At 58.5% G+C, this 21516-nt stretch overlaps 1 protein-coding gene and 2 long non-coding RNA genes across 7 annotated transcripts in view; 1 reads left to right on the forward strand and 2 right to left on the reverse strand.

The window, feature by feature from the left end:
• Window positions 1-287: 287 nt before the first annotated feature.
• On the reverse strand, window positions 288-5374 carry LOC122438278. Its single transcript, XR_006268509.1, has 3 exons — window positions 4398-5374; window positions 1748-1854; window positions 288-1648 (listed from the first exon to the last, which is right to left on the reverse strand). It is a non-coding gene; the product is annotated as an uncharacterized LOC122438278 (long non-coding RNA).
• A 399-nt stretch (window positions 5375-5773) lies between these two features.
• On the reverse strand, window positions 5774-10199 carry LOC122438272. Its single transcript, XR_006268508.1, has 2 exons — window positions 9774-10199; window positions 5774-9132 (listed from the first exon to the last, which is right to left on the reverse strand). It is a non-coding gene; the product is annotated as an uncharacterized LOC122438272 (long non-coding RNA).
• Window positions 10200-10416: 217 nt separating this feature from the next.
• The window catches only part of BAIAP2 (BAR/IMD domain containing adaptor protein 2), a 63763-nt gene continuing 52663 nt past the window's right edge, over window positions 10417-21516 (forward strand). For 4 of the 5 annotated variants that reach the window (XM_043462915.1, XM_043462933.1, XM_043462941.1 and 1 more), the window contains exon 1: window positions 10417-10585. In XM_043462915.1, coding sequence (XP_043318850.1) covers window positions 10532-10585 — 54 coding nt within the window. In that variant the 5' untranslated portion in view covers window positions 10417-10531. Of the gene's footprint in view, window positions 10586-19903; window positions 20319-21516 lie in introns of those variants that run through there. The other variant, XM_043462945.1, reaches the window with a different exon arrangement.

Below are 21516 nucleotides of genomic sequence, written 5' to 3' on the forward strand. Positions count from 1 at the left end.
TGGTAAAGAATCCGCCTGCAATGCAGGAGACACGGGTCCCATCCCTGGGTTGGAAAGCGCCCCTGGACAAGCAAATGGCTACCCACTCCAGGATTCTTATCTGGGAAATCCCATGGACAGAGGAGCCTGTCAGGCTGCAGTCCATGGAGGTTACAGAAGAGTCGGACATAACTGAGCAACTAAACAACAATAACAAAGAAAGTAATACAACATTGTAAAGCCACTAACTCCAATAAAGTGTTTTTTTAACAAGAATATACAAAATTTTTAAAAAGAATATAAAAAAATAAATAAGTACAAAATAAAAATGATGTCACTCACATGAAAAGACAGTCACTTAGGGATTGGGGAAATTCAAATCAAAACCACAATGAGTACCACATTGTACCCAATAAGATGGGGCTAGAATTAAAAAATATATAGAAAATAACAATGGTTGGTGAGGATGTGGAGGAAGTGGAATCCTTGTGCACTGCTGATGAGAGCGCAAAATGACGCAGCCACTAGGAAAACAGCTTGGTGGTTCCTCAGAAAACCGAACATAAAACTACCTTGTGACCCAGCAACTCCACTCCTAAAGTAAACTTAAAACAGGTGTTCACACCAAAACTTGTCCATGACTGTTCATGGCCGCACTCCCCATGGCCACCCAGAGGTGGTAACAACCTTCTATCGCCCACCAATGACTGGGTGTACAAAATGTCCTCCCCACGTCGGAATGTTCCTGAGCCGTGAGGAGTGAAGCACGGGCCGCGTGACAACATGGATGCTCCTCAGACACTGAGTGAAGGATGCCAGGCACCAAAGGTCACACGTCGCATGATTCCACTGATGTGAGGTGACCACAGAGACAGGGCGGGGCCGGGGGAGGGAGCAGCGGGACCTGATGGTTAATGCGCACGGGGTCCCCCTCCGGGTGATCAAAGTGCTTCAGGACTAGAGTTAGTGGGTGCTGTTAGTGTGACAGCACTCAACACCACTAAAGTGGACAGGATTGTATACTTTAAAATGGCTGATTTTATGCTCTGTAAATTTTATCTCCGTTTTCTCAAAAAGGATGTCATAGGGCCCTTTGAAAATAAACATCACAGTAAGCAGTGTTCTCACAGAGTGAAAGTGGCCAGGCAGTCTGCAGTCCCCACGTTCCCTCTGCAGGTTCCAGGCGGCCTCTCCCAGGCACCGTCTTTTCTTCGCTGCTGGGTCCTGGCAGGCTGGCACTCTTCTCCTCCTGAGAATGCATCTCAGTGAGTTCGGGTCCCATGGAGCCGGTGCCGAGAGCCGCCTGCTGACTACCCAGACTCAGGGGCAAGCAGGAGCCTGCCGCCCCAACCTGGGCGGCCCCACCCTTGTCACCACCCCTCCGCCCCCGGCAGCCCATCCACCTGGCTAGCTGGGCCACCACTCTCGGCGCCTGCCATGGGTCTCGTCGCCCGCCATGCGTCTGTCCACCAGGTGGCAGCGGAGGCTCCCCGATGTGGTGTCCCTGCCCACCAGCCCCGCCAGCACCTCATGTCCTCCGCGGACCAGGAGCCAAGATACTGGGGTCACGTCTCCCACGAGCGTGGCCGCGTCCTCGGTCCTCTCTGCCTAACTCAGGGGAGGCTGAGCTCCAGACACCAGCCTGGGAGACTGAAAGCCAGAGTCTGTCCTGCAAAACACCACAGGGCCGTGCTGCTGCAGCTGACATCGCATGAGACCCATCTGCCTGAAACGGCTTGCAAAGCACCACCTCGGTTTTCCAACGCACCACAAGCCCACAGCTTTCCAGCAGGGAGCCTGTGCCCGGGGGGGAGCCTCGGCTTTGACTTCATCTGAGGTGGAATCAAGGTCTCTGGAGTTTTCCTGGTGGGAAATCTATAAGCCAAGGAATGAGGGAAAATTACAACCAAATCTACCATCTCCAAGCCCAGGGGCTCTGAAAACCAAGGCCTGAGGCTGCACAAAGGACTCGGCTCCTGCGGCTGCAGAGAAAACCTCAAAATCCGGGTGAGAATTAACAGCAGGTTCCAGGGACTGAGCTGCCAGATCTCCGCAGGGACCCTGTTTCTGCCAGCAACAGAGCGACACTGCAAAGGTCACGTGGAGCCAATGTCTGGTTGGACTGGGGGTTAAGGTTCACCTGGATTCATTTAAATTGTTTTCCCCCCATGGATGGAATCTTCTTTTTGTTTGGACAGCTAGGCAACAGCTGAAGTTTTCCATGAACCTCTACAAAGATATGTTTCTTCTGATTTTTGAGAAAAAAAGAAAAAGAGCCTGACAGGGCAAGCGATAGTCTCAAGCTTGACACTAAAATAATTTTTCTCAGAATCCTATTACTTTCTGACCAGACCTATCAGTGAAGAAATTCCAAAACTCCACGCTTCCTGAGGCTGTGACAGCCCGGGCAGCAGCTTTGACTGCCATCCAGACAACTCCCTGGTTCCGGACAGAAACGGGTGCTCCACCGTGGCCCTACAGCCAGCATCAACTCAGACCAGTCTTCACTGGACCACCCCAGCCTCCCAGCCACCTGGGCACCTGTGGCTTTCACTGCAGACTGGCCTCGGGCCATCACAGTTCTCCAAAGACCCCAGCCTCTCTGCTCTCAGCCTTCCTACTTCTTGCTGTAGGAGCTTGTGATCAGACCAGTAAACTCAGTCCCCACAGGTATCCAGCCAGCACCTGCCCCCTCCCCTACCCCGCAGGGCGCCAGAGCTCAGGCTGGCCCCCTGACTGATTTTGGCCTCTCACTGTCCAGTTTCATTACAGTTCCTCTAGGACATTCTGGAGTGAGCCACAGAAGCAGATGAAGTGGTTACACTAAAAGGGATGGGACCTCCCATTTCCCAAGTGCCTACCACCACTCGGGTGGGTCGGTGGGTCACCTTGCCCGTGGGACAGAGCCTCCCATTGTTCTGCATCAGCTGTCCCACACTGTGCAAACCGACCTGCAGACAGTGGACTGGTGCTTTCCTATCTGAGCCGTCTGGTGTGGTGTCTACATAGTCAGAGCAGGGAGAGCCCCCCTCGATGTCCTTGGTTCCCAGGTACAAGAGAAATGGGGAGACCTGGGTGCCAGGGAGAGCAGAGATGGGAGAGGAGCCCACAAACTACTGACCGGCAGCTGCTGCCCGCCACACCCCTCCACAGGCAGGAATCGCCCATCTGGTCCCTTCCCACCTCCAGGGGACACACCTGGACCACACAGGTCCCTCTGCCATAGGGCCTAGACGGGAAGACGAGGTGGGTGGTTCCAGACTCCCATCTCCTGGGAACACCTGGCATCATGGGGGTCGTGCTCCCCTCCTGAGATCGCACACCACTTCTCACATGTTTGGGAACCCAGGACGTCCAGGGGGCGGAGAGGCGCCCCATGTTCTGGCTGTGTCGGCACCACACGAGACTGCTCTGATAGGAAAACATCCGCCAATTGTCCAAATGCCACAGTGCTGGACAGCAAGGGCAGGGGGGGGCTCTGTCTCACTGACCGGCTGACCCACAGACCCACTCAAGTCAGCCGCAAAGCTCCCCCTTTGGGAGCTGTGGGACCCTAAGTGGGGCTTTAGGATCCGCAGCAAGAAGAAAAAGTCAGGTTTCAGGGCTGAAGACAACATTTTAAAATCTGGCTTTAAATAAACATGGGATTTAAAAAAAGAGAGAGAGAGCGCGGAGCCTCCAGCAGCTGAAATTAGAAGCAGCCGCCTGGGCAGGGAAGCCATCTGCGCACGCGAGGCGGCGTCTGGGCTTCACTGGCAGCGCCGGGAGCCGGCACCGCAGGCCTGGGGCCGCCCTCCCTCCGGGAAGAACCCACGAGGACATGTCCAGCCTTGTTTTCAGAGTGTCCTCTAGGTTCACGTTCCAGACAACAGACTTTCTTCTCTCCACTCCGAACTTACCTTTGAGATCACTTTCAAGGCAGTTTAAGTCATTTAAGAGGGGGAATGATAAGAAAACAAAGGCTACGTTTCAGAGGGGAATGAAATAATGATATTGAGGGTGAAGCCGGCCTCTTGTCTCATCTTTCCCATGAAGTTGAGTGACCACCAAGAGCCAATGTGCCTGGGGCGTCCTGGCTGGGCACTCAGCCCTTCAAGTCGCTCACCTCTGGCCTCCTCACCTAAACCACTGTTCTTTTGACCAAGGGGGCTTGCGTGAGGGCCATCGCTGGCTTCCTTAGCTTCCAGTCCCCCTGCTCAGAGAATTCTGTCACAGCTGGGTTTGCAGAGAAGATGGCGAGTATGCCTGAGATTGGGGGCGGGGTCCCCTGCTGCCTGCCTTCAGCTCCTCCCTCCCCACCCGGCCCTGCCCCTGAGCTTGGGCTGCCCTTCCCAGTCCGCCCCATCCAGCTCTGGACATGAGGCCCAAGCAAGCCGCTCACCCCGGCATCCTGCCTCCACCCCGCCCTCCTGCCTCACCTGGGCCGGTGCGGGAGGCCCGGGTCTGGGGGCTCTGCCCGAGTTATTTAAATCTGCGTTGTCAGTTAATATATTCTAACGAGCAAGTGGGTGACCGAGCTGGCAGACGCAGGATGACGCTGAAATGTAATAAGAGGGGGAGAAACACCGAGTGAAACTCTGAGACTCGTCCTCGCCCCTGCGCTCACCCCCACGCTGCCTCCCACGGGCACCTGGAGTCACACCGATGCGCTAGATTATGTAAGAGGGCCCGTTGCTGGGGAACCTCTCCCCACCCAGCGCTGCGACAGGGCAGCACCTCCCCGGGCCCCTCAGTGGAAGCCCTTGAGGGCCCCTCCCGGCCTGGCCAGTAAGGAAGCTCTGGGAACTTTTTACCCTGCCTCGATAAGAGGGTTAAAGCTGAACTAGGAAGGACATGGGAGGCCACCCGCGCCTGAAACACTCTACCACCTCCTCGGAGAGGGGAGAAGGCCTTTGTGAGCCAGGCGTCTCCTCCTCCCAGGCAAGGCCCGGCTCAGAGGTCCCTCCGAGGGCAGAAAGGGCAATGTCACCCATCCCCGGAGGCAGAGTGAAGCCTGTGCTGTCTGCAGCCAACATTTTGGTCCGAGAGACGAAAGCCTCTGAGCCACGTTCGGGTCGAGGGGGAGCGGGTTTTGAGGGAAGAGCAAATCTCAGTAAAAGACTGGGGAGGAGGGAGGAGGCAGGAGATTGGCTATCAGCCAGGCCCACGCCCCGCCCCCCGCCCCACCCCAGGCCAGCCTCTTGCAAGGCCCCGTGCGGCAGGTGGCAGAGTGGACCCGGGGCACTCTGTGGGGACAGGGCCACTGCTTTGCCCACTGAACCCACAGATACGGGACTCCGGGCTGAGGTGCAGGCCCCTCCTTCAGACCCGCAGGCCAAATGGAGGCTTGTGCCAAGGCCATTGGTGCCCCCCGTGAGTAGACTTTACATGCTGCTGCTGCTGCTAAGTCTCTTCAGTCATGTCCAACTCTGTGTGACCCATAGACGGCAGCCCACCAGGCTCCGCCGTCCCTGGGATCCTCCAGGCAAGAACACTGGAGTGGGTTGCCATTTCCTTCTCCAATACATGAAAGTGAAAAGTGAAAGTGAAGTCACTCAGTCGTGTCTGACTCTTCACGACCCCATGGACTATAGCCTACCGGGCTCTTCCATCCATGGGATTTTCCAGGCAAGAGTACTAGAGTGGGTTGCCATTGCCTTCTCTGCTTTACATGTTAGGACTGTTTAGATTTACACAGTTACTGCAAAGATAGCCCACACCTAAGAGATCCCCCCCTGCCCCGCCTTGTTGTTAACATCCCTTGTCGCTGTAATGCATTTGCTACAGCTAACAGACCACCGTGGACTCACTGTTGTTCACTAGAGTCTGGACTTTATTAAGGTTTTCTTAGCTTTCACCTAGTGTCTTACTGCTCCAGCACCCAACCCAGATCCCAGGTGACTTGGTCATCACGTCTTCCTGGGCTCCTCTTGGCCCCGAGGGTCTCAGACTTCCCTGGTTTGAGCAACGTGCTGGACAGGGGTCTGCAGACTGTCCCTCTGCTGAGACTGGTGATGTTTCTCATGAAAAGCCTGGGATGACAGGTCTGGGGAGGAGTACCACCTTTCTCAGCACGTCAAAGCTGCGTCCGGTCCCGTGGCTCGGCCTGGCTCGCCTGGCTGGGTGTGCTCATCAGTGTCTCCCCAGCACCCGTGTTTCCTGGAAGTTGCCTCGCAGCCCACACCGAGGCTGGGTATCTCCTGGAGCACCCACTAGAGGGGGCAGCACCCATGGGCACTTAGGTGCTCTCTGGAAGGTCCTGTCTGACCACTGATGATGATGATATCTAAGACACACTGGCCACTTGCCACGTGCCAGGCATGGTTCTTGATGCCAGGCTTCTTCTGCCATCTATACCTCGGCTCTTCCAACACCCTGTGCAGGTAGCCTGCCCATCCGGAACCTACTGCCCAGGATCCCAAGGCCATCACGAGGCTGCTGGCCCAGCCCTGGCTACTGGCTTCCCAACTCTGTGCCCACACCCTTAGCGGCAGCCCCAGGTAGACGCTAGGCTTCACCCCGTGGCAGGCGACGTGGCCCTGCCTCAGCCATACAAGGCCCCAGTGTGCTGGAGGCCGCTGAGGTGAACTTCCTGCTGGCAGGACACAGGCCTCCCCCCCCCCCACCTCTGGAGCTTCCGGCTCCAGGCACCCCCACGCCTTCTTGCTGACAATGCTGACAGTGTGAAGAATGTGGGCTGAGGACCAAGAAAACAGTCCTCTGGACACAGTTTGGACAGTTCGGCCCGGTAGCCCTGCCCCAGCCAGTCACCCACAGCACCTGGCGTGGAGGGAGGAGGCAGTGATGGCCAGAGAGGATGGGGAAGACGCGACAGTGTCCGTGCCTCCTCTCTCTCCTGCTCTGGAACTTTCTGGTTGCCGATCACAAGTGCTCTAATCCAGGAAGGAGAAAAGGAAGAGGAGTTCTGATTGGGTGGATCCTTCTCTTAGAGAGACGGGGAGGCTGCCAGGAGGGGGTGGTGGAGAAACAGCTCCCTTGACAGGCACGAAATTTCCCTGTGATCTGAGACACACTGCCACCCCCTTAGGCCAAGCTCCGCAGAAACCCAGTTGGGCTGGTCAGAGAGAGAGAGATGGTGGTGAAAACCCTTAAAGTTTTGCGGTCACCTCAGAAAGGGCTCCTTCTGTTTAGCAAAAATTCACAAATCCTTGTGCCTGCCTTGCCAGGAGAACAGCTTGCTTGAAAAGCAGAGGCTGTCATCCTGTAATTAAATCTGAGACCCCCCCCCTACGTGACGTTGAGATGAAGCCACTTACATAACGCGACTAAAAATAAGCTGATGAAGAGATGCACTTTGATTCTCCCTGCTTCCAGCCTTTTTCTCCTGGTCCAACCGTGCTAGGGTCAGCTGACCCGGGGTCAGTGTTGGCAGCACCACGTGGTCAGATTCTTGCCGCTGACCCTGGCTCGGCACCCTGTGCGCGAGGCCCCATCACTGGTGCCAGGGATGGGGGGACCTCAGGCTCAGAGGTGGGGTGCTGTGGGTCGCCATGGCTACACACTTCTCTGATCTCTTGGCCCATAGAGGTGAGGACAGGCAGTCAGAAGTGACAGGGAAACCAGCAGTGGACAGATTCTAGCCCATCTGCTTTCTCAGTGTCTCGTAATGAGCTGCTCATCTATAGAAAGCCACTGCCCACCCCCCAAATAGTGCACGGAGAACAATGCCCTGGTTTGGGTAAGGGCAGGGGGCTTGGGGTGCTGGCCCTGCTGCTAGTCCTTGCAGGGCTGGTGGGATGAGCAGAGCCTCTCCATCATGGCAATGGCTTGCTGGTCTTGAAGAGAGGTGGTCCTGACCCTAAGCGGGCCCCTCTGACTCCCAGGAGTGTCACTGGGACCACCTCAGCACCCAGCCCACCCCTAGCCCTGGGTACTGCTCAGCCCCACTCAGACACTGCTGCCGTCTGAAAGAGCTCCTACCTAAGTAAGAAAGGCCTCAGGGGTCACTGGTGGGCTCCTGGCCTGCAGCTCAGACCTCCTCGCAGCTGAAGGTGTCAGCATGCAGCGCCGGGCACCCCAGTAGACTGGTGGTTGGAGGATGGGAGGGGGGAGCTGCCCAGCAAGGGGCAGACTTTCTCACTGCCATTCTCTAGGCCCAGGTGTAAGCCCCTTTCCAGACGTGCCCTGCATCTGCCATTGGTCCCACGTTCTCAGTGCCATTTGGCGGGATGTGCTTATTTTCACTTGCCCCAGGTGCTCAGTGAACGCTCTCCTGAATGATGGCTTCCCTCCCAGCTGTTCACCTTCTGCCCAGATATCAGCTGGAAAGTGCAGGCCCCAAGTGAGGCGATTAGCCCTCCTGCCTCAGCTGCTACCAAACGTGAGCGTCCAGTTGGGCAGAAAGAGGGCGCTCAAGACTAGGATCTTCTAGGGGGTGGGGTGGGGTGGGGTGGGGCTCAGGGCCACGGAAGCTTTTCTGGAAAGCCCCTCTCCTTCCTCTACCGTCTCAAGACCGATGGGAGCAGACGGCCCCGGAGAATTCTCCCCAGGCTAGTTCCCCTCCCAGAGCAATGAGACCCTGTTTTCACTGGCCAGCCTCCACTCACCATTCTCCTTGTCCTGGTCACTCTGCTCCCTTTGGATGAGCAACAGCTCTTGCTCTATACCCACCTGGCTCCTCATTGGCCTGTGACCTCATACAGGTCAATGGACGTCAGTCCTGGGGGTGGGAAGGATGGAAGCTGCCTCTAGCTGGCCTGGAGGAAAGGGAGCTGGGGGAGGAAGACAGGCCTGACTTCTGACACGTGAGTCAACAACGCCCTCGTTGTTGGAGCCAGTTTGAGCCGGCTTCTGTTACTTGCAACCAAAAGAATCCCAGAAATTACATACTACACTGAAATATACCTTAAAACACTGCAAGTAATAAAAAGGAAGGAACTGGGGGCTGGTGTTGAAAGGAAATTAAACCAAGAAGAATCTCTGTGAACGAAGACTCTGAGGTTAGGAGGGAAGGCAAATGCTTCCTGAATATCCCTTCCATTTTCTTTGAATCTATGTGAAGCAGAGCATAGTTCATTCTGGTTAATGACCCCATGGAAAAAACCTGTCTCAGCCCCTGCTGTCTTCTGGAGTCCTCCAGCCATCTTGGGGGTTCTGTCTCCTGGGCTCCTGCTCTTGAAGGGATGACTGTCCAGGGATGGGATGCTGGTGGTGCTGGTGGAGAGTGTCAGGTTTAATTAAAGAGAAACACTTAGATCTGGTGTTTTACAAGGTAAAGCAAATAATTTCTCTATGTTAATCTAATTTATGTAAATATTTCTCCAAAGGAATTGTACCGGGAACCCTCCGTGCCAACTTGGTCAACTCCTCAGCAGAACCTCCCAGGAATTGCTTTCAAAAATCAGGCATCTCTGATCCCATCTCTTCCATCCAGGAAGGTTCACCCTCCCCAAGGTTTTCCCCCTCCCCACCCCCCCACCCCCACCCCCCCTTCCCTGCCCCTCCCCTTCCCTGAGTCTCCTTTCCCCAAGGAAACTACCCCTCAAGGAAGATCTTCTGCCACCATCACGAGGGTCCTCTTTCTCTGAGCGCGCCTCAATCCTCACCACAGGATCCTCTCCCCATCGTTCCTCCACCCCTTCCAGAATCCACACCCCCAAAACCCCTCTCCGCAGAGTCCTTCTCTGCAACCCAGGGCTCTCCCCTCCCTAGAATCCCAGCCCCAAGGGCCCCCTCCTCAGGATGCACCCCTCCCAGGGTCTTCCCCCAGGGTCCACCCCTCTCTAGGGTCTTCCCTAGGGTCCTCCCTCCCCGGAAGAGCCGGCCCAAGGGTCGCAGCCACCCACTGGACTTACCTCCGAAAGTGCCCGGTAGAGGCTGGACCCTTGGGACAGCACGCCAGCCTCTCACCCTCCTTCGCGAAGTCCTTACCTTTGCCCCCGCTCCCTTCCCTAGGAAGTGGCCAAGCGTTCAGGGACCTCCCTTGCCCAGTGCGGACGCCTGATCCCGACCGCTTTCGGGGGAGCGGCGTCCAGGACCCGGCCACCCTGACTCGCCACTTTGCGGAGTGCCTCCCCCACGCGCGTTCGCGGCCGGCGTCCCGCCCCCACCCCGTTTCTGCTCCCTTCTTCCTGCGCCACCCCGCCTCCGCCTCCCCGCCCCCAGCACTGCTGTTGCCCGGGCCCCCCAGGCTGTTCCCAGGGCCCCAGCCCGCGCCGCGCCTCCGCCTCCTCCCCCGCGATCGACGGCGCCACGGGCCAATCTCTCCCTGCTGCCGGCCCACAAACCCCGCCCTTGTCCCCGCCCCCTTCCCCCAGTCTCCGGGATTCACCAATGGGAAAGGCGGCGCGGGGGCGGGGCCTGTGGGTTGCCTAGCAGCAGCGGCTGGGCGGGGGCGGGAGGCCGGGGGTGGCGATCCGGGTGCGGCGGGGGCGGGCGCGCGGGAGGCGGGGCCTCTAGGGGGCGGGGCCTGGTCGACTATAAAGGAGGCCGCCGGCGGGGTGCCGCGCTCCTGGTCCCGCTCCGTGCGCAGTTTGTTAGGTTTGCTCGTCGCGTCCGCAGTCGCCGCTACTTGCGCCCCTGCTTTGGTCAGTGGTGCAGTCGGACCAGCACCATGTCACTGTCTCGCTCGGAGGAGATGCACCGGCTCACGGAAAATGTCTACAAGGTGAGCTACGCGCCACACGCGCCCTCGCGCTCTCCTGGAGCGGTCCCTGGGCCCTCGGTGGTCTTACCGGCGCTGCCGCGGGGACCCAGCGCCAGCCCGGCAGAGATTGGCTCGGGGCCGCTTGCCCCGACAGCCTCTCGCTTCCCCCGCGCGCCCTTCAGTGCGTCTTCCGCGTGCGCGGGGGCCGGAGCCTTCGGATCTGAGTTGAGTAGCGGCGCGGACGCGGAGTGCGGAGTCCGAGGTCTGCGGGGGTCCGGGGCCGCGGCTGCCCGTCGCCCTGCGCCCCGTGGTGGCCCCGCCGGGCACGGTTACGCAAGCCTGGGGCACTTTTTCTCAACAGGCTTTACCTTTCCACAACTCCTTCTCGGTGGATGTGGCCGGGTGGGAGGTCGCGCGCTGGCAGGTTCGATGGGTAGACAGATAATCCGTCATCTTATGTAACCGCGGAGGGAGAAGACTAATTGTGTGGGAGGCTGGCGCGCTCGCCTCTGCTTCTGATGTGTGAGGAGTCGGTTCTCAGCCCCCGGTGCAGAACGCGGGCGTGTGTCGGAGCGCCGGCAACCCGCCGGACCCTCGCCGCCCCCGCCCGGGGCCGGTTTTGCGCCGGTGTGCACGTTGTCAGATACCCGAGTTTACGTTTCTTCGCATCCATTTTCTCGGTTTGGACCCCCACCCCCACCAGCACAGAGCCAGGCTCCGGAGGCTTAGGGCTGTTCCCGGCAGCATTTCCTCACGGGAGAGTCGTGCCCTGGGCGGTCCACGCGGGCCTCGTACAAAGCCGGGCTCTGTTTCAAAACTGTGTCTGCGGGTTACGCGGAGGGCCGAGGGGTTTAGGAGTTGGTGTTTAGGCGGCGGCGGCTGGTTCATGGCGGCGGAGTGGGATTGCAGCGCGCTGGCAGAGCAACAGTTTCTAATTGTGTTAAACAACTACGCTGTGCCTCCTTAGCCAGCGGCCTGCCAAGCCCTCTTTGCGCGCGGAGGGAGGCCTCTGATGGGCCCTTAGCTTTCAGCTGGAGTCCAGCGCGGCCGCAGTCAATCCCAGCTGCTAATAAAGGTTTTTAAAGTTGCAGCTAGGTCACCTGGAAGAATCTGGAGGCCGGGTCAGGGTGGACTAAGTCAGTTCTGAAGCCATGTTGGAGCTGCTGGTAAACAGGAGTGGAGACTGACGAGGAAGCAGCACGTAAAAGGAACAGCCTCTGGGGTTTTTATGTTTGTATCACGGAGAGTCAGTGGCATACGCTTTTTGGTCGTGTTGCTCTATAAATGGTTGTCAGGGGAGGGAGATTTATTAAATTATTAGTCATTAGTTTCATTTCGATTTGCTCATTATTGCAGGGGGTGGAAAAGAAGTACCAGTGTTGGTGTTTTTTCCCCTCTTTTCCCTGCTTCTGCTCCGAAAGCATGAAACAGGAACTTTAATGGCCAGAATTAAGAGGGAGTGCATGGCGTGGCTTTGCTCTGGGGAACCCCATGGTCGGTCTTAATAAAACTCTTAGAAGGGAGCAGTCAGGCATGCTGTTCCAGCGGAGCAGCTTCTGGAGGAAGCACAGACGGGTTTGCAGGCCTGGAGTGAAATCTGTCAGCAGAAAACTGTTAGGATCTGAGTGTTTGGGGGTTTGGGGCACACGTTCAGCAAGCTAGTCTGCGTTCTGTGCTCACCGGTCAGCTGATGACTGAGCTCCCAGGGGAAGGTGTGGCCGAGACCACGGACTTGCAGGTTAGACACATCAGGAAGTGGGCGTACACAGTGCTGGGTGTCTCTCACTCTCCTGGCGGGTTGAGGCCGCGGGGCCAGTGGACAGGTGGGCTTGTGGGTGGTGTTCCCCGGCCACTCTGCGGCTGTGATGCGGCTCTCTTACGATTTGTGGCTCGTCACTGGGGAGCTCGGGTTCCACAGCAGAGCCGGGACAGGTTGGGTAAGTTTGGCACACCGGCTGGGCAGAATCCAGCCAAATCGAGGCACGCTCAGGACACAGCCAAAGCTGCTGTGTGGAGACCCCAGCCAGTCTGGCTGGTCCTCCACCCTGTCTGGGGACACTGCTGCCTCTGTGCCTGGGTTGGTGACTTGTGGGAGAGTGGCAGGGATGTGGCCCTGCTCGGCGTCACCCCGAGCTACAGCTCAGCTGTTTGCTTTGGCCCCTGTCGTATCAGCTGCAGTTCTGAGTGGTGTTTGCCTTGGCAAAGAAGGGAACAGTGGGGACACACAGCCTTGGCCTTGCTGATTACAGACGCGAGAATAAAATGTCCAGTTTTGCTTCTCCTCCCTGGAAGAATCCAAATCTCAGGATTTAATCTCTCGCCACATGGCCCACTTCCCGTGGGCGCTGTGTCCTCGGGGAATTTCATGGAAGATGAAGGGGCAGGAAATGACATTCACTGAGAGTTTACCCTTGGACCTTGGGCCAAGGGACAGGGACTGAAGCCCTCTGAGGGCTTCCTGGGGTAGAGCCTGGGCTGGGCCCCTCGTGATGCCACTATAGGCAGCCCTAGGTGATTGCCTGGGATGAGGGACAGAATTGCAGGGTGGGGATCTGCCTCTGAGAATTAAGCCCAAATTGCATCTCTCTTGGGAGAGGCCTCCAAATGTCCCCACGTGCTGCAACAAGAGGGCTTTCTTTAGCAACTGATCTTAGTCTTCAGCTCCAGGGAGTGACTCTCAGGTTGGTGGTTTTTTCATGGTCCTATGTCTCATGAGAAGCCCTGGCTCCAGGCAACCTGGTGACCTTGGAGGGGGCTGGCTCTGGCACCTTGTAGAGGAAGAACCCCACAGGCCTACATCCTATCCTGAGGATGTGGGAAGATGGGCACAGGCTTTGGCGAGGAGAAAGTCCCTAGGAAGGCCTCAGGCATGGCTGTTCAGGGTGTCATGGGCCTTAGGCTTGTGTCACCAGAGGCTGTCTGGTGGTCCTCACTCTCCGGCCGTTGTGAGAAAGCTTATTGCATCTGTCCTGTGAAGACAGCTGTGGCCAGTGGGTTCCTGCAACCGGAGTCATCAGGTTTCCCACTGCTGGTGCAAGGCAATGGGCATCAGTGCTGGCAGAAGGGAGCCCACCTGTGTAGGCGAGAGCCCACTGCTGGCCAGGCCTTGCCCGTCACCCTCCTCCAGGTGTTTAGAGGAGCAGGGGGAAGCAGGAGGCCCCAAGTTCTCTGCTGCCTCCCCCATAACCCCTTCCACTGCTCGGCAGTCACACGGAACTCTTGACCACCATCAAGAGCCTGGCACCCAGCATGGACAGGACTCCACAGGCTCGCGGTTGAGGGTGGTGAAGTGGATGCTCTGACAGGCACTTTCTTAGCAACAGAAACGCCTGCTGGCAGCAGACCTGAGACTGTGTGTGTGCTTATGTGCGCAGGAACATGCGTGCATATGTTGTCTGTGCAGGCAGGTGTGAGTTCAGGCCCATGCATGTATGTGTTTGTGTATTCACAAGTACTCTGTGTCCAAGTGAGTATATGTGCACATGTGTGTGCATGCATGTGGGACTTCGTTTTGCTGTAGGAGCACCTCAGGGGTGCCTTGTTGGGGTAGCATCTTCCAATAAGATGTGGGGCTTGCTGTCCGAGTAGACTCTGAGTCGTCCTTCATGGAGTGTGCAGCCCACTCCCCACTACCCGCGTGGCAGCAGCAACAGCGCATCTCTGTCTCCCATGGAGTAGCCCAAGCAGCGAAGGATGTTTTCTCTGTTGCACTGATTCTGGGCCACAGGCTTCAGCAGCTGTTTGTGCCCAGGTCACGGTCCTGAGGTTGTGGGCCCCTCGACACAGGACCCTTGCTGCTGGACCTTGCTGGTGTTTGCTAATGGCTGTAAAGGGCGGGGCCCGGGGCGTGGTGGCACTGCAGAGTTCCTCACAGGCCAGGAGTGCTTTGCCTGCTCTGCCATCCCCACTGGTCTCGCCTGGAGAATGTGTCTTTTGTTGGGGAGGCTCCTTGGCTCATGGGACAGACCATGTGCACTTGAGGATCCGGGTGCTAGCCCAGGGCTCTCGGGGCATCAGTGGGGGCTGCCGTGGAAGCCACGTGCATGCTTGTTGTTGCCTTGTTTTAGATTCTTGAAGCTCACTGAGGGCCGAGAGGTCCTTCTGCCTCCCTCCCTCCCTCCCCGGCACAGGTGGTGCAGGCTGGGCTGCCCAGGTTTGGGGGCCTTTCAGGGGAGAACTGGCCACTGAGCAGAGGACCCCGTCCCCTCCTCAGCAGGGAGGCAGGCCGGCAGGGAGCCCCAGGCCCACCTGGCACTCCCCACCCCTGGTTTGCAGATGTAGGTCTTGCTCAGGGGAGCCCTGCATAGGATGGAGGGTTGGCAGATGGGGCTGCCCTTGTCACTTGCTGGTCCCCCCATGTTCTTGCATGGCTTCTGGGACGGGTGTTGCTCTCCAAGGGCAGCCATGCCTGAGCAACGATCTGGTGGGGGTGTCCTGGGCCACCGACTGGATGCCTGCCTGCATTCTTTTCTCAGGCCTTATGTGCACCACGCCGGGGCCCATCCTGTGTGGCCAGTGTACCCAGGTAGTTTCTCTTGAGGCCTCGGGGTGGGGAGGCTGTCCTCATTATGGTGCAGGCCTTTGCCCACTGGACACCCTGCACCAGGTGCCCAGTGGGGTGTCAGTGCTCCGCTACTGTCTGCAGCCTGCGGCCTTGGTAATTACAGGCAGGCATGGACCGTGCCCGCACCTGCCTCCCCTGTCCTCCCCCCGCCCCCGCCCTGATTCATCCTGGTCCTGATGGCACTGCACAGCTGTGAAATAACACAAGGGGCCCCAACCAGAGGGGTGGGGTGCCCGAGGGTCTGCACCCAGGGGCTCCAGCAGCAGGCTTCTCTTACTAGGGAAAATCCTTCTGTCCCCACCTGACATGCTATCGAGCAGCCAGGTGTGGTGACTTAGGACCCACGTGGCTCCTGACTGTGGGCCCCCCCCCCGGAAGTATGGCTGGCATGTGTGTGTCAGTGCTTGGTAGTGGCTGAGACTCGTTTCTGGTTCTGGGGCCCCCGTGTGTGCATCGCTGTGACCGTCTTGGTCGTGGGTCTGGTCTCTCAGCTCTTTGCTCCACAGGCAGTAGCCCAGGACCCCTGGAGGTTCTGGAGGCGGTGGCAAGCTTGTGTCCCTTCTCAGGGCCTAAAGGTAGGCCAGGGTATTAGCCAGAAGCACCTGGTGCTGCTGTGTCCTGAGGACCCAAGGGGACAGCTGGTGGTGTGAAGCCAGGGCATGCTGAGAGCCAGGGCATCCTGTCTCTCGGAGGTGACCTTGCACACCTTGGGGGCAGGCAGGGGATCTGCACCTGCGACTCAGTGTCCAGTGGGTTTCAACAGGACCCCTTTCTGTCTGCCCAGGGCAGTGGGGTCTCAGGTTGGCACCTCCAGCTGCCTCTGGCCTCTCCTCCCAAGTTTCATCGCAGGAGCCATTCTCTGCCTTGGAAGTCTCGTCTCGTCCTCCACGCCTGTGGGATGTCCAGGGGGCTCCTGCCTTTTCTCCCCCTGGCTCTGGTCATGTGCAGCCTCGCTGATGGGGCGTGCACAGTGACCAGGATGGTCGTGGATCCCTCCAGGCTTCCCTTGCGGCTCCAGAGCTTGACCGGGACCTGGTAGAGCCTGTCCTGATGCCCTGACGCCCTGGGCTGTGAGGTGAGCAGTCAAAGGGCCTCCTGCAAACCCTCAGGGTGTGTGTGAGAGGGCCGTGTGTCCTCTATGGCGAGTACCCTGAGTTGTGAGGCCCTGGGAGTGGTTGGACCACAAGGAGGAGTCGGGGCCACCAGTTGGAACAGAGTGTCTTTTTCTTGCTTGGGAAATTGGTTTTCTAGTTATGAAAACAGTTCTTTTAGAATTATTTGGACAGATGTTTTAAAAGTTGTATGTCAAATGCACATGAAATAAATTGGCAAGATTTTCCTAAAACCTCTTTGGATTCAGAGTCTGACTCTAAGGAGCTTTGGTTCAGCTCACAGTTGTTCATGTCAGAGCATCCCCTGAGCCCCACCTCTGGCCATCCAGGTGTTGGTCATGGCGGGGTGGGGGAGTTCCTTCCAAGCTCTCAGACCCTTGTTCTGCCACTTTGTTTGCTGACATTTTGTTCCTTGATCGGAGAAGTTTCCCCCACAATAGCCAGGATCTCTGTTCCTTCTTAGTCGCTAAGTGGTGTGTGGACGTCACGTCTCCGCTCAGCCAAGCTAGGGACAGCCATCAGGCAGGCCTATGCGGGTGATGACACACACGTAACGGGTTGTGAAACTTGCTAGGATTTCACAGGTGTCTGTGCTGTGAAAGAAGTCGACATCTTGACATCAGAATGAGGGTGGGAGCTTGGTAGGAGAGAGGGCATGCCCCTACACCTGGGAGCTAGACTTCCATCCAGCAGGGCATTTGTGTCTCCAGGAGCCAAGCGTGGGCAGAGCTGACCTGCTGAGCCAGAGTGGCCTTTGCTGTTTCCAGCGGGGCTGTTCAAAGAAGGGGGTGTAGTGAAGGCCGAAGTGTCGCTGATGTGGCCCAGGTGGAGGGAACCAGGGGTCTCTCTACACCCACTACTCCTCTGAGCCCACTCTGGGGCCAGTGGAGCCCCCTCTGACCTAGCGGACAGCCTGGCAGAAGCGATCTGTTGTCCACACCTCCATTTCTTCCTTCCTGCCCCTCCCACGGAAGTCATGTCGTTTGCACTCCAGGGGACTGATGGCGCTCAGGCCATGGCCAGCCCTGCTCTTGAGGATCCAGGACCTTGCTGGTCACAGCTGGGAGGCAGCCGGGGCCGCAGTTCAGTCCAGGCAGGTGGCCTGGTTGCAGGCTTCTTGCACAGGTCCCACCAGGCAGGGGACCGTGAGACTGGCTGCCGGGCCCGGACGGTCTCACATGCTCTCATTCTGGCTCTGTGCTGGCGGAGGTGCTCTGGCCACCTGGGGTTTTGAGGTTGGCTGGTAATCCTGAATGATTGTGAAAAGCCTTCAGTGGGCCACTCTGTCCAGGTACCATGCTGGGAGTGGTGTGTGTGACCTTGTTTATCTCTACGCTGCTTCACGAGGGGCCCTGGGCGTCCCAGCGTGTGGAGGAGCCTCCGAGATGTGAAGCGGTGTGTCCCAGCCCAGCCCGGGTGCTCAACTGAGCTGGAGCTGGAGCCAGGCCTGCCCTGTGGCTTCAAACCTGTTTTGTTTTTCCACTTGGGAGTCCTGCGGGCTTCAGGTGCCACCATTTTCTCTTTCACAATTAGCTGGAGCAGAGAACCCTTCCTGGCCACAGGGAGCATTAGGCTTTCAGGATGGAAAGTTCTTGGAGGAGCAGGTAGTCCGTGGTGAGGGCAGGGAGGCCCAGGCGAGGCCTCTGTTGTTGCTGTCTGATTTCCCGGGCGCCGAGGAGCCTGTGTTCCCGCCAGCACGACAGCCTCCTGGGCTGGCTCATTCCACCCAGCGGAGGAAGGCAGGAAGCAAGGGGAGCACAGCTCCAGAGCGTCCGGGGCTGTGTCCTTGCTTGCTCGTTGAGGTTCCTCATCCAGCAAGGAGCCCAGCCCTGTGAAACTCAGATCAGAGCCTTCCCAGGGACAAGGACAGGTCAGCAGCCCTGGAATGTTCTAACCAGTCAAGCAGTAAACAAACGATAAGAGAACTGATGGCTGGGTCTTCACAGGGCAAGCGGGGATTGGTCCAGCCATTGGGTCTGCTCGGGCTGCCAAACAAAGCACCATGTGTGCCTGAACAACAGACAGGTGTGTCTCATCTGAAGCCTGGAGGCCGGGATCCAGGTGTGTGAGCAGGGTGGTTCCTCCTGGGCCCGTGGAGGCTGACTTCTGCCTGTGTCCTCACATGGTCATCCCTCTGTGTGTCTGTGTCCTGATCTTTTCTTAGAAGGAGCAGTTCTGTGCACTTGGGGTCCATCCCCATGACCTCGTTTTTACCTGCATTGTCCCTGGTGATTGTTTTTGGAGGGCGTCTTTACAATGAGATGCTGTGGTTGGGCCTAACACATGAATCTTTAGGGGAGGAATTCAGTCCCTGACACCAGGCAGTTGTGGGCCCCCCACCCAAAGGTGCAGCAGGCTGGTACCTGGGGGTTGTCCTGGGTGCTACTGTCTGAATCACAGGAACCTGTGTGTTTCCAGTCCCTGAAGGTTTTCCGTGTTACTCAGTCAGATGGCAGCTCTTAGTTCTTAACGCTGTGAGGACTTTCCCAGGAGCACGCTGGCTTTGCCGTGAAAGTGACTCGGGGAGCCTGGACTCCAGCTTAGCACTGACCCGGCACAGAAAGAGTTGGAAGGCATGTGCCCTGGGGCCTGGCCGAGCAGTTGGGGCAGGTATGGCTGGGCCTGGACACTGGAAGATGTCTGGGGCCTACTGGGCCGTGCCCCACCCAAGTCAGGACTGGCCAGAGGTGCCTCTGGATAGGAAGGAAGTGGCTGGGCTGGCGGGGCCTGTGTTTGGACCCTGCTCTGCGACTCCTGGTCTAATGGATTTGTCCAGTTCCTGTGGGGGCGGCTCTCCCAGTGGGACGGTCCCCAGTCAGTGCTCACTGGACCCCTTCCCCAGCCTGAGCCCACTTAGGGCTTCCTGCCCCCGGGACCTGTTCCAGGAGGGGTCAGGCTGGAGGCATCTGAGGTTCCAGGTCCCGAGAGAGAGCTGGGGTGAGAGTTGGGTATCCTCAGCCCTAGGAGTCAGTGATGATGCTTGGTCCCTGCAGGGAGCAGGGGGGTTGGGGGGCCCTGAGAGCTTGGCGGCTCCTTCCTCACCTTGCACGGTCCATTCCGTTCCCCCACCCTTGGACTCGGAACAGGAGAGTTGGCCCGAGTTGGCCTTTCTCCTGGTGTCGCCTAGCCTGAGGCGCAGGGCCCACAGGGGTAACGGGCTGTGTTCCCCGGTGTCACTCTGGGCTCCGTGTCCAAGACACAAGTTGTCACTTTGTTCTAATGCTGGTGACTTCCCCAAAAGCTGATGGAGGCTGAGAACCTCCATTTTGCTGCTGAGCAGCCCTGGTACCTTGGTTCCTGAGGCCGGGTCCTCTCGCGGGCGCCCTCCTCAGGAGGCTGTGGCGAGCTTGGCCGCTCCCTGCCCTGGTGGGACCCTGGCCCATGCCCCCCTGGAGGTTGTTGGGCTGAGAATGCACATGTCGGGTGGGGGCTCTTCTCCGTGGGGCGTCTCTTGGACGTGGGGGGAGGGGAGCCTGGCGCCGTTGCAGTGAAACCAGGCGCTGTGGAGCACTGTTTGGTGTGTTCTTGTTCCTTTGCAGCCTTTCCTGCAGCCACCGCCAGCTTTGGCTCTCCCGTCCTCCCCTCAGGCCGTTTCATGTGGAAGTGGAAGCCGCCGCGTCCGCTGTTTCTCAAGTGCAAACCCATTGTCGTCTTCTCTCTGGCTGAAGCCAAGAGAGCTCCAGCTCAAGACCCGCCTCCTCCAGGAAACCTTCCCCGCGCTCTCGGAACTTCCCCAGCTGGCTTCCTTCCTTTGAGGAAGGTCCCCAGGACAGAGGTCCCAGTGATCGTAGGGGAGCAGAGGCGGGAGTCACGCAGCGCTGCCCCAAGAGGCCAGACTCTCTGTCTCAGGAGGGTGATCCCTCATGCCCCTCTCACCCCACCCCTCCTTCAGTGTGAGCCGGGCCCTCTGCCCAGAGCCTCACCCAGTTGGTGCTCTGGAGGGGGGCAGCAGCCTCAGGCGAGGACAGCCTCCTTTGAGGAATGCCACCAGCTTTCCCCAGCAGAGCGTGGATGGTGACACCCAACCGGGTGTGGGTTGTTGGCCCCAAAGCTGGTGCCTGTTCTGCCTGTGACAGAGGTAGGATGTGTGGGCCGGTGCTCGGGAGTAGTCAGGCCCCTTGGAGGCTGAGGCCGTGTGTCTGGGGAGAGTGGATGAGGCAGGCACCAGGTGTCCTGGCATCAGCCTTTGCCATTATGTTGCTAGAACGTGGCTCCTAAGGGAGCCCAGGGCAGGCCGAGTTGCCGGGTGGCACCTGGTTCTATCCTGCCTGCCTTGGTGGCCCGTCTGGAGAACACTAAGGCCCGTATGGAGAGTGGGACAAGCTGGGTTGTGTGGCCAACCTGCATTGAAGCTGGGACTGGCTCTACCAGGACCCAGAAGACTGGCTCCTAGCCTCCCTGAACCTCCTCTTGTCCATCCGTAAAGTGGACAGCAGCACCCATCACCAGTCCAGTGGGGACTCGGGGTGATGAGGGTGTAAGGCCGCCCCCCCGACCCAGGCCACTGGTGGAGTCCAGTGTGGTCTCATTGCCTGAGTTTTTCCTTCCAAAGGTTGAGTGTGTAGGGAGGGCGCAGCCTGGCTTGACCGCAGCACACATGCACACACCCACGCGTGCACACACGGGACCCCCGGGGCCCGTCTTCCTAGACTGCACGAGAACTGGAGGGGAAACAGGAGGCACATCACTTCCCTGAGCAGAGAAGCTTTGCTCTTTGTGGCGGTCCTGCCAGGAGAGTTTTGGAAGGGTTTGTCACCAGGAGGCAGAGCTGAGGGATAAACAGGATCCCCAAGATGGCGAGTGGGGGACCCTGGGCGCGGGCACAGCCGGAGCACAGTCCCTTGGCAGAGCTCCCTCACTCCTCGTGACCCCAAGGTGGAGATGGGGCTGTCCTGCTGCCCTTTGTCCTCACTGGCCGGGCAGACCTGTGACCCAAGTCAGTCAAAACGGCGTCACTGCGCAGGCGCTGGGATGCCCAGGAGCCAGCCGGGCAGGAAGGCTCCTGGGGACCTGCCAACGCTGCCCATGCAGCCGGGCCTGGCCCCTCCCACTGACGCCCGTAGAAATGCAGGGCTGGGGGGCCCCAGGTGGGGGCGGGGCTGACCCTGCCTTGGAGATTTGCCTTAAGGCCTGGATTCCTGGGACCGCAAGGTGGCAGGGACATGGGCTGTGTGACATCTCGGCAAGAGGGCCACCAGGAACTGCGCCAAGCTCGCAAGTGTCTCTAGCAGGGATCCCTTCTCTTCCTGACCCTTCTGGAGCGTGTGTGCAGTGGG

The sequence above is a fragment of the Cervus canadensis genome, chromosome 1, assembly GCF_019320065.1.
Source record: "Cervus canadensis isolate Bull #8, Minnesota chromosome 1, ASM1932006v1, whole genome shotgun sequence".
NCBI lineage: Eukaryota > Metazoa > Chordata > Mammalia > Artiodactyla > Cervidae > Cervus > Cervus canadensis.